We start from the raw sequence: 12,500 nt of genomic DNA on the forward strand, positions 1-12,500 counted from the left end.
TTGTATTTATCCAGGCTCTGAAGCACTGCCAGACCGTGGTCCTCTCGGTGCAGGACCATCAAGGTCAACAGACCATCATAGATGAACTCCTCCAGAAGCTCAAGGGAGACAACGCAGGACTGCGGCTGGCTTCGTCCACCCTGCTTCAGGTCTACTGCAGCAAGACCAGCTGCAGCTACGCAGATTATGTACCTCAACTACAGAGGGCGCTCATCCAGTCGTTCAACGATCCTGAAACCAGGGTGTTGGAGATGAGCTGGGAGGCCCTCAATGCTGTAACAAAGGTAAGTAATGAAATATTTACTTTTGAGGAACTCTCACTTCCTAGTTAAGACATTGACATAATTCTAGGTATACATAGTTGTACTGGTATACAATTCAATAGGACCTGTGAAACAGAAGCTGGAGCTACAACCGGGGTAATATATAGTGTTTCTTTTAATAGGCAGCTAAATAAACAATGCTTAATAAATGCTATATGTTATTATTACTACATTATTTTAACTGCATTCTTAATTTTTTTAGAGCTTGAGTGCAGCAGAGCAGATGGGTCATATTGGATCTGTACGTCTTGCTGTGCGGTATGCTGCAGAGGATTGCAAACATGATGAACTACCTGGCTTCTGCCTTCCAAAGAAGGTAAGTATAATTCACTACTTAAATAAAACGACAATTTCATTAAAAAATTATTGTGCTGAATACCCCCCCCCCTCCCTACCTCCCCCCCCAAAAAAAAAGTACAGGTAAATAGACAAAAGACTTCTGTTTAATTGCATGATGCATCAAAATCTGATGACAAATCGTTTTGTGCAATATCATGCTGTATTGCATAGTCTAATTAATTATTATCATTTAAGATAAGAATAGTTTTATTGGATTTTTTTTTTTGATAGGATACCAGAAAAACTCCACCTATTAGGACCAGTGCTTTACTCATCTTTGATTTGTACAGTTTGTACTCGTGGAATATTTGTAGTATCCTATTCTGAGCCATCCAATATAATACAAGTACCAATCATACATACATGACTTTATTTACAGGGTATCACACCGGTCCTTCCATACTTCCGAGAAGGCATCCTGTCAGGGTCACCGGAGGTCAAGGAGCAAGCAGCCCTGGGGTTAGGTGAGGTCATTCAACGGACCAGCATCACTGCCCTCAAACCTCAGGTAGTAGCCATCACTGGACCTCTGATCCGTGTCCTGGGTGACCGCTTCGCTTGGAACGTCAAGGTGGCCATTCTACAGACCTTAGGGCTGCTCATCGCTAAAGTGAGTACAAAGAGATTCTTGGAGGGAGGGGGTATATGTACAATCACCTGTTCAATCAAATTTAGGAGAACTTCCTCTGGCTTCAAAACTCTCACCAGTTTGAACTAAATAAACTCTCATATATACGAGTGCGCTGCAAGACTTTTACATTTTGCTCATGCATATAGAAACGAGTAAGTAGTACTCAAGTTTAGCCTTAAATTAAATAGCCAACTACTGTGTGTGATATGAAACAACATGTAGCTGCAACAGGGATTGTATTTTGAGTGTGTTATTAATACATGTTTATGATTTATTGGCTATCAGTAATTTGAAACTAACAAGTTTTCAGAATACTAGCCTATGTGTTTTTTTTTCTGTTAGCAATATCAATATTAGGGCCAAGAAACAAACATACAAAATGTGATTAGTCTAAACTGCTCTTTGTTCTATTCAACCAGTCAAAGGACATTAGTTAAGTCTTGTTGATATGGAGAAAATAATGATAAAATTCATGCTCTTTCAGGATATCTGCGACTAAAAACTGAACATTTCATATCTCTGCTGGGGACAATCGCAACACATGAAATGAAATTTGGATGCTGTTTCTTATTATTTTATTGAAGCATTAAATACTTATTTTCAAGTGCAATTTTTTAGTTGCTTCTTTTTTACAACATATCAAAGACACGGGTGACTCATGGGACCTTACCACTCAGGGACCCCCGTCATAAAACGTGGTATAACAAATATGAAATAACAGTATAAAGCTACTCAAATCCTTCAATCTAATTGACTGATTGTAAGTATGCTATAGAAATTTTGCATTTGTTACTATAAAAGGTCTTTATGAAATTGGTACCAAATTTGTTGAAGTTTAATAAATGTTCATCTTGATTGCATCTTGATTACAGGTTGGTGTGCTACTGAAAGCTTTCCTGCCACAGCTTCAAACCACGTTCATCAGAGGCTTGACCGATGCTAACAGGGCGGTCAGGTTAGAAGCAGCTGCAGCCCTCGGGAAGCTGGTGGTCATTCATGCCAAGGTGGACCCTCTCTTCACAGAGCTCCATAATGGCATCAAGAACACTGACAATGATACAGGTGTTAGGTAAAGTGTTCAACTCACTTGTTAACTCATGTTTTAAAACACTTAAATTGATACTGGTGTTAGGTGAAGTGTTCAACTTATTTTTTAATTTTTTTAGTACACTGACAATGATAAAGGTTTTAGATAAAGTGTTCAACTCACTTGTTATCTCTTGTTTGTAACACTGAAGGTGATGAAGGTGTTTATTAGTCAAATATTTCATAGCTAAACTCTAAGGTGCTTCAGAACACTGAAAATGATACATTAAATCTATCAGCTTTCCAAAATCAGGAAGGAAGATTTCAATGTCTTTTATTTTCATTCATTTATTTATGCACGAAGCCTACCTCAGCCAACAGACTGTTCTTCCGCATGGCCGCGTGTCTACAGATTCCTGAGGTTTGATTGTGTTGAAGTTTCATGTAGTCCTATGAATATGTAATTATGTTTCCTATCACCTTGTTCTCTATCTTTATACAGGGAGACAATGCTCCAAGCTTTGAGAATGGCAATAACGGGTGCTGGGACCAAGATTGGTGATGCTAACAAGAAAGCTCTCCTAACAACTCTAATCAGTAACCTTTCATCAACAGAGGTTAGCATTTCGTTGGAGAAAAGTTCCAATTATAGAGAAAAATATTATTTAAAAAAGCAAATTTATGATTTTTAGAATGTTCACAAAGATTGGATAGATGTTATAGAATTCAGCGGACAATTATTGTGAATGTAGAGGTGATAACAACCGTTTCAATTCCTTGTTTTTATTATTTTTTTTTTGTAATTCTTTTTCTCATTCTGGTAATGTAGTTATTCATAAAAAAAATGTTGTTTTCCCAAAAGTGTATTCATACATCTTCTAAAGAAAAATTTATTTTCAGTCCTCAAAATACTTCAATGATGTATTTAAAATTATGAAAGCAAGATCATTACTTGCATTCCTAAAAAACATGAAAAGAACTTGAAATTACCCAATGCTAGTGCAAGACTTTACCTTTACTTGTTTCTATTCTTTGTGTGATCTTACAGAATAACATTAGGATATCTTCAGCAGGGTGTCTAGGGGCATTGTGTAAATTCTTTAGTGATGAAGATCTGGAAGACATCCTCAACAGTAGACTACTCGGTAAGTTTGTAGAAATATCCCATTCATAATCATAACCTCATTTCTGAATATGCTCATGGCAGAAATCTGTACTTGTTTTATATCAAGCAATGATCTGTGATCAAGTGATATAACTTAACGCTTTTTATGAGCACCATCTTTGTGAGATATTCTTTCACAGGTCTGGGGCTCGTTGCAGAAAGAGTTGCGATTAAACGCAACTCAAAAAATCTTGCGCAACTTGATTTTCAGCCAATAAAGCATCTGTATTTGCGCTTGCTTCACTTGCGCTTGATATTTTGACTTCTGTTTAAACGCAACTCTTTCTGCAACAGGCCCCTGATCTGTGAATTCACTTAAGAAAAAGAGTTTAAAATGTTTTTGTTTTTTGTTATTCACATCAACATCTTGCCCTTGATAAACTGTCTTCATTAGTTACAAGTGATCACATAATGTATGTATTTTCTTCTTCTTTGACAGTTCTTTTCTCATTTATTTTTCTTTCTGCACCTCTGAAAAGTTTACTTCATTAATGGTTCATTACAAAGCTGTATTTCTCATAATAAAGCATGACTATATGCACATTTTTTTTCTGAATGGGCAACAACAATGAAATTTTCCAAAAATTTGTAATTGAGGACGCAAAGCAATTTAGCTTTTACACAAAGGCATTTTGGCATTGCGAAGTTGAAAAATAATGCTCCGGTAGACAATTAAAAAAAAATTTGGTCTGATCAAGGACCAAAAATATTGGTCTAATGAAGGAAGTTTTAAAAATTAATAAGGGCAAATGCCACCCCCTCCCCTCTTCTCTGTACAGCCATGATGGGATAAGCATATAACATTCTGAGCTAACATCTATACATGTATGTCTTTTCAAGTAACTCTTAATTTTACCAAGTGTTTATGCACCAATAAAGAGTGTGCCTCGTTGTTTTCTTTAATAGTAAATGAACCGAATCAGAACTGGATGCTGCATCATAGTTGCGCCCTCACTCTGTCAGTCATGCTCAGAGACTCACCAGAGAGAGTAACGGGTGATGGTAGATCGGCAAAGGTTCTTGAGGTCATGATCAAGAATTCATTGAATGACAGGGTAAGATTCCAATTTTTAGACCAGGAAAAAAATTGTATTGTGAATACTGAATTTTGGATTAGTGATTTCTACAGTGGTTCATACATGTATATAGGTTTTAGAGTCTGTATGTGTGAACTTTGTGTAAGAGTTTCATTCGGCTTGGGAAAATGGCTGATGTGTCATCAAGCTTTTTGTCAGTTATTCATGATTCAGTATGATTGATGGCCCATTCTTGTGCTAAATGAGATGCCCCAAATTTTCTGTTGTTATACATTATATGGAAGGGTATTTTTTTAATGTGATAAAATTGTGAAAAATGTTTATTTTGTGATTCTGATACCTGTTAACAATAAGAATGTAAATCTACAAAGATTTGATCTCAACTTCAGTTAATAGGAATCAAAGTTATTAATAATCTGATTTACACCCAAGAAAGGGTCAACAACCATGCGTCACCAACCATATGTTAGAAGTTGTGCATAACCTACACAGAGCATTTTGAAACACCCATCTGTATATGTACATGTATATCACAGGCATCAGTTTGTGGCAAGGCTAGGGCCAGCAAGGGAAAATGTGGGTAAAATCGCATCGCTTTCACTTTCTCCCGCAGATACCTGTGTGTGTGGCTGGTGTTCGAGGTATGGGCTTCTATCTAAAACACTGCGTTGCAACTGGTGGACAGGTCCCGCAGTCCCTCATCTCTGCTATGGTCAAGGTAAGTCTAGGTTGAGCTTACGAGCTCTGGGCTGGGTGGGGGTGTTTGGGAAGTCATACAAGAAACTATGCATCATTAGATTTCTTTAACTAAGCTGAAGTCATTCAGCCTCTTATCATCAAGGCCATTTTTGCCAGCACTTGATATATGTAATTACATGTCTTGGATAAAATGAATAAGCAGACAAACTGATGTAGATGTAATAAATTAAGAAAACAAAGTTTGGCTAATGGTTGAATAAACTGAGTTGGTAAAGACCGAACAAGAGTGTACTAAATATCATTTATCTGATCTACGTACAAATATCTTCTGTGCACAATCAATAAAATCAATTAAATTACCTTGTGAGCCTTTCGCCTACTACATTGCTTTAGGCTCCTTCAGACTGCTCTAATTGACTGGTAGATGAGGTTGCAGTACCAGTAGATTAACAGTCCAAGATCCAGCAACTGCTACTACTGGTAAATTCAAATTTCCTCAGACTGTCAATTTGCTAGGGCTACAAACTTTTCTTCAGTTGATCTCTACAGTTGTGTGGTAGATGAAATTCTAACAAGGTTATAACCTGATTTTATTGATTATTCAAAGGAGAATTCATTTAAATTTGAAGATTAAACTTTACATTCACTTGTTTAACAGTTTTTCAAACTAACGTGGGATTGCATAATTAGAAATTCTATCTCTAATATCAAACCAAATAAATCAACTCTTGCAAGGAACTCATGCCTCACTCTCTCCTGTATTCGTACAGTGTTTCAACCACTCATCCAACGACGTCAAAATGGCCATCGCTCAGATGATCTGCCATGTTGCCTTGACAACAGAATCACCTCTGGACATGTCAATTGTACGAGGGATACTGGTAGTCTTGGTCAGCAATACGAAAGACAAGAACACGGCTGTACAGGCCGACAGCGAATGGGCGTTGGTTGCGCTTCTCAGGCTAAAACATGGAGATGAATTTTTACAGGTGAGAAAAAAAAAGAAAGGACCCTTTCTTCTTTGCTCAAATCTAATCTCCAACTTACTGTAATAAATGCACATTATGTTAATCACAGAGTGGTCAGTCAGTTAATTATTATATTCCACTTGAATGCCATTGATGAACAATTCCATCAAGTACGTACGTCCTGCCGCCTGTGTATGTGGGACTTGCCTGAAATGAATTGTCTGTGTTTTCTAGTTCATGTGAAAAGTTGAAATGTTCTCGCATTATGGCTTGAGCCTTCCCAAGATTAAAATAAAAATGTATGAAAAAAAAAAGGATTCAGACATACAAATAAGTTGCTTATTTTCTTGCAATTGCCATGTTTTCATCGACAGAGGGGCACTTTTTGAAAGTTTTCGGCACAAACTTAATGGCCAGTGCTGATAATTTCAGTGAAATCCTTGGTTTTGATTGGCTAAGAAACACTGGCCTCTGACTGTTTCTATAGAAACTGTCGAAGGAAGATAACTTGATGACTTTTATTAAATGGTCCCCTGATTTGGATTTTATATGGCATCCCTGGAAAATATATGTTACAGTATTCTAAGAATTGTTGATATATAAAGCAAAATAACATCCCAGAATGACTATTTAGGAATTCCTAAAAGTACTTAATAAATAATTCTAACAAGCTTCTGCAGTGTGTTGATATTCAATTATGAACGATTCACTATTACAGGATAAGAAGAAAAAGATAATGTCCACATGTCAAACTTATATTTGTCTGTATTTCTTTTCTTTATGTAACAGGAAGTGATGAAAACCCTTGACTCGGTCCCAGCTTCCAACCTCAATGATTGCCTCAAGAGATTACGGAAAGTTGCGGCACAGAACTTCCCAAAAATAGATATCGATGAAACTGTCTTGCGCTGATATTTTCCAAGATGGTAGTCTTACATTTTATCAGGACGCTATCTAAGTTTCTTTTTTAATTCTTCATTTCAAAGGACTGAATTGACAGTGGAGCACTGCTGTTCATGGCCAATATCACTATGATAGCCTTGTGATGATAGTTTCATGACTGGTGAACATGTACTAGATAGACTGTGCTATACTTTCATATATTTCCCGTCCAGCTGCTATTCATCACTCAGAAATGGAATAGACTCAATGAGAAATATACGACAGCATAGCTTGTTACGGGATAATAACACACCCACTTCAGAGCATTCAGATTGTTCCGATGCTGTTCCGAAGTAATGTTTGAAAGTTGTTTTTCATCTGGACATTGCCCACAAAGAGAAGGCTCGGTAGAGTGCCCCCAATCATTGTAAAATTTGACTTTTGTGCTGTAAAAGGGAAAATTACACCAAATTGTGTTCAGGGGCCATTGCATCAATCGATCCTGGCATGATTGATAAAAAGAGCATATGCCGATAAAATTCATTTGAATTAAAATTTGAAAACTACAGACTTGAAATGAGGTGACTGTTTTTTACAAACCGGTCTGAAGAATTTTCTGAATGTTTACAAGTCACTGATATACATCATCAGCATTTAAAGATTGTGTATTACAACATATCACAGGGTCTGATTATGAACAGCCCAGCTTCTGGGAAATTGATGATATTTGGACAAAGGTTTTCTTCTTCTTACCATTTGTATCAATTTATCTTGTTCACCAGCTTTGTCTCATAAAAATACATCAAGAGTTGTATGGTGCAATTGTCAATGAGAATATTTGTGTTATATTTTTATGTGTTTCGTTTCAACCAGGATCAATCATGGGTTGTCATGTTTAGCACAATATTTTTGGGAAATATTCTTCATTTTCATGTACAAATATCAAAATTTTATGGGAAATGTTTCAAAATAGAATTGAAATATTGCATAAGTTGGACACATCTGAAAGTAATGAATAATGTGCTCGAAATTAATTTAGTCTTTTGTCTTTTAATCATGATGTTTCTTGTTTTTGCCCTCAAAGCATTAACATTGTTGGTTAATGAAAATAATCTTATTCTTCGTGCATGTTAATGAGATCTATTTGCAAAGTATTTTGAGACACCAACATTTGTGTAAAAGCAAATGTGATTTCAAATATGTTCCACTGACTCTGTTTTGTTTCAAGTTGGATAAAATGTGATGACAGGAAATCAATGATATACATTTAGATCTGTATTTGATTTGGGCTTAGAACATAAACAAAAATATAGCCTTTTACATATTTGATGTAAATTTCCGTTGCTGAAAACAAGAGACCCTTTGAAAGACAACATTGGTCAATTTAATAGGACACATTTTACAAGAAACAGTTTGGATGGAAGACATTGGTCTACAGCCTTTATCTAGGTATTTATTGATACCTGTAGATTATTTTGGGGTGTTAAAGCTCCGATATGTGGTAATTGTTGTGGATTACAATTTAATGGAATAGTACCTTAGGGGTTCCCCCCCCCCCCCATGACATCCATTTATCTAGTAGCTCTGACAAAGTCACTGGCTAGTCACATGTGCATTTTACATGAATATTTCAGAGATAAAGAGTATTAAAATATTGCACAGCTTAAAAGTTTTACTTTCGCACACAAAATAAACTTTATAAAGTATATTGACACGTGAGGAAATACATGAATATTGTATGGCAACTGCACATAATTACTATGTTACAAGATTATCTAACCATGTTTAATGTATACATTGCCTGCGTTTATTATAAGTGGAATTTTCTCAGAGTATATATGTATTTTAATGTGAGAAGGCTTCTTCCCATTTTCGTTTGTATCTCATTGGCTCACTGATGTCATGTGATTAAAATCACAGTGGATATTACACTTCAAGATGTTTTTGTATGAACTTTGCTAGCCACTGCCTATACTGTTTAAGGGGAATCCAACCTTGTGTGAAAGACAGGATAAGGAGATAGCAGAATGTTGAAAGTTCCAAACAGATAAGACAAGTAATTAAGAAAGTTATTGCTATGCACATAATGAGATTACTAAGACTTGGATTGGAATCCTCTTTATTCAATAGATAAAGTCCATAGAAGTATTACTATTTGCGATAGTTGGTCTTTAAGGGTGGTGGTGGTTCCCCGAACTGAAAAAAAATCACAAGAGATGTTTTTCAAAAGAATTTAAATAAAATGTACTACGTAGCCTTTCATCCCCCTCTACCCCCCTGCCCTGAATTATAAAAAATGACTGGGAAAGTCAATTGAACTATGAAATACGAGCCTTTTATCAACTACTTGTGAAAGAATTTAAAAAAGAACATGGGACACATGCATGTGTATATATATATTCATTGTATTGTTAAAAAAACACGCATTTCTTCCATATGCTCTTTATTTTTCTTCTTTTACATCCTCATTTGATTTTTCTCACTTACGAACTCAAAGGGAGGGGGGATGTTAAGGGGCATATTTTCATTAGCGAGCATGTTCCATAAGTTCTGGGACACGGGAACTACTATGAGCTAAACAAAGCGTGAAATAGAATGAGTTTATTTCAGTTTTCAACAAGATACAATATAAATTGTATTTGTGTATATGTTTCTTGAATGTGCATGGATCTTGGAATTTTAACTGAGACTGATAAACAGAGCGAAAGGAAGAGGGGAGTATATATAACCGAAAGAGAGAAATTGAGAGAGGGCAGATCTATACCAAACCAAGAAAATAAAAATTAATGCAGACACAGAGAAGACGGATCAATACAAAGTATGTGATTAAGGGGGGCAAGAGCAAGAGGAAATTTCTTTTGACTAATTATCTCGCTTAGAACATGTAGCTCGTAGCCAATATAGCGAAGGCTTCACTCTGACGATTAAAGAAATGTACATACCACATCCATACAAGATCTAATTTGATACTGCAGACAAAAGATAATTAAATCATGAAGTAAGTACCTCCCAGGGTCTGACGTCACAGACAATGAATTATCGACAATGTACAAACCCATGCCATTGAATACATTTTGGTTGTATAATGTCGTGCGCGTGCGATTTGGCTATAAATTATTCAAATACCAATTAGTCTAATAGCCGATGACCTATAATTTTCCTTTTCAAAAGATTTCTGCTGAACATACCTCCACGATCGGAATGACTAAGGTACTTTGAAAAAAATGTGTCTTTATAAAAATATGAAAGTTTTTTTTTTACATTTTCAGAATTCTTATTCGGGATTTGGATGAACAACGCATCTTTTAATCTGTCAGTAAATATGAATAAACTGCAATGTATGGAATCCAGCTTGTATAGTAGTCTATATTAATCGGTGTTATGCCTTGCAATCCTTCAGTTTGTTAAAGAATGCAAAAAAAAATGAATATGGGAGTAAACTAGTTTAGGTCCATATATCACTTTCGCTAGCTGTTGACCCCTCTTCAACCCCTCTCTTCTTAAAAGTGTAATACTCGGACCTTAATATTATTGATGATAATGATGACCAAAGCCAATTACAATCGGTAGATTCTTTCAGTTACTTTTTATGAACCTCCTTGTACATCATTTGTGTGAGGTGGTTCCGTCGACAGAGAGTATATTATTTCATATAAGGTACATCAAAACATAAGTTAAATTGACAATGCAAACCGCAAGGTAGTTCCATTTTAACCCTAGTTTAGTGTTACCATTTAAGATAAGGCCTCGGGTGCTTCTTATTAACCCCCCCCCCCCCCCCCCATTTGTTGATCTTTGCAAGGGCGCCATCGAACACCTTACGACTGGTCAGCAACCCGATGTTAGAATAAATCGCAGTAAAATTTGATGCGAATATTGAGACGTGGAACATCTTTATGCTTAAAGTTCCAAATCATCATACGAATATCTATGATGTTCAAATATATGTCTAGGTTTATGACTATGCTACCATCTTTATTAGAATAAAAAGCGAATTGAATATCTAGTCGTAATGACGTCATAGGAATTGTACTATTGGCTACGATTTGAAACCAATTTGGTCTTTACTCCAAAATAAAGGCTTAATTGCAATCATCAAAGATTGTTAGATTTAGTATTCGTACAGGTAATTAAAACCTTTAAAAATACGATTTATTAATATTTTCAGAAAATAAGCAAAATGCGATTTGTTCAAAAAATCGGAACGTGGACTAGTCGTAAGGTTTGCGGATGCCTTAATGAGACTGACAAGCATGAATCTTTGAACGTTACCAGGTTGTTTCCAAGGTTACATTATCTCAACTGCTCATCTCAGAACTCCATTCCGAACAATTCCTTCCAAACAATAAGCGAACACGAACCATTCAGTACACGACTTGGCAATGCTTTATGGGGGATTTTTAATCAAGGGATCGCTCATATTGTGACTTATCGATTTCCCTTCGATTATCCAGAACAATGAATGATCTATGCAACGGGATGCTGTATGAAATATAGATATTGAATTATGAGCAGCTTTAAAACGATATAATGTAGTATATCGAAATCTTACGGGTAATTATAGTAATTACGCAGTCACTGGTGACTGTTTCTTTCCCTGCTGCGTGCTTTCATTTTGGAATAACACCGTCGATAAAATGACATCGCAGTCGCAGAAGTGCGTTTATTAATCGAGAACGGAATACACAATTTGGCGTTATGGATGAAGGGAGTATTGACAATTCCAAAGAAGGACACATGAATATATCGACAAGAAGTGATAAAAAACGTGAGTAGATCTATCATTTTTAACATTTTTTTCTTAATGTCATTGAAAAACAGTTGTATAGTTTCAAGTTGTCTCCTATTGCACAGAGGGGCTACGTTGATATGCAAAGTCAGGTTATTGCGCTTTTGATATATATGTAGATGTATGAAATATAGAATGCCTTAAAATCATCATGCATAGATTGTTAAAAAGAAAAATAAATAAAGACACATTTGAAATAAATAAAAGATGGAATGTTATTGTTTCCCCCTTAAAAAAGCTCGATCATGACATTAGCCAGTGTATCGGAGGCAAATCAGATATTAATCATGTTTTTAAAGGATGACCAGTTTCTATAAACTAGGATTCTCATTAACAATTTCCACTCCAATTTTTCAACAACAAAAAAAGTATATAATTGTTGATACCAATGATGAACATAGAATCAGTAATCAAATATATTTTCATATTCATGATCATCCCATCAAATGTGTTTTTGTTAAACGTGACTGTTTGGTTATTGACACTGGCGTAAATCCCGGGGGGGATGGGGGGGATATATCCCCCCCACTTTTCGAGGAGGGGGGGATGGCCTGTACAATCATCCCCCCCACTTTTTACGAAAGAAATTTAAAAAAAATCACAAGAGATAATTGTTTTATTGGTGAAAATTCTTCCTAAAA

The 12,500-nt window shown here is 35.8% G+C and overlaps 1 protein-coding gene across 1 annotated transcript; it reads left to right on the plus strand.

Annotated features, from left to right (window-relative positions):
• The first annotated feature begins 18 nt into the window (after positions 1 to 18).
• LOC135159592 (stalled ribosome sensor GCN1-like) lies at positions 19 to 9,001 on the plus strand. The gene is made up of 10 exons (XM_064115596.1): positions 19 to 284; positions 526 to 639; positions 1,042 to 1,272; positions 2,166 to 2,362; positions 2,822 to 2,936; positions 3,368 to 3,464; positions 4,391 to 4,539; positions 5,135 to 5,239; positions 5,991 to 6,209; positions 6,978 to 9,001. The coding sequence occupies exons 1-10, from the start codon at positions 252 to 254 to the stop codon at positions 7,098 to 7,100; spliced, it is 1,383 nt and encodes a 460-aa protein (XP_063971666.1). The 5' UTR covers positions 19 to 251; the 3' UTR covers positions 7,101 to 9,001.
• The last annotated feature ends 3,499 nt before the right edge of the window (positions 9,002 to 12,500 follow it).

The sequence above is a fragment of the Lytechinus pictus genome, unplaced genomic scaffold, assembly GCF_037042905.1.
Source record: "Lytechinus pictus isolate F3 Inbred unplaced genomic scaffold, Lp3.0 scaffold_284, whole genome shotgun sequence".
NCBI classification, from domain to species: Eukaryota; Metazoa; Echinodermata; class Echinoidea; order Temnopleuroida; family Toxopneustidae; genus Lytechinus; species Lytechinus pictus.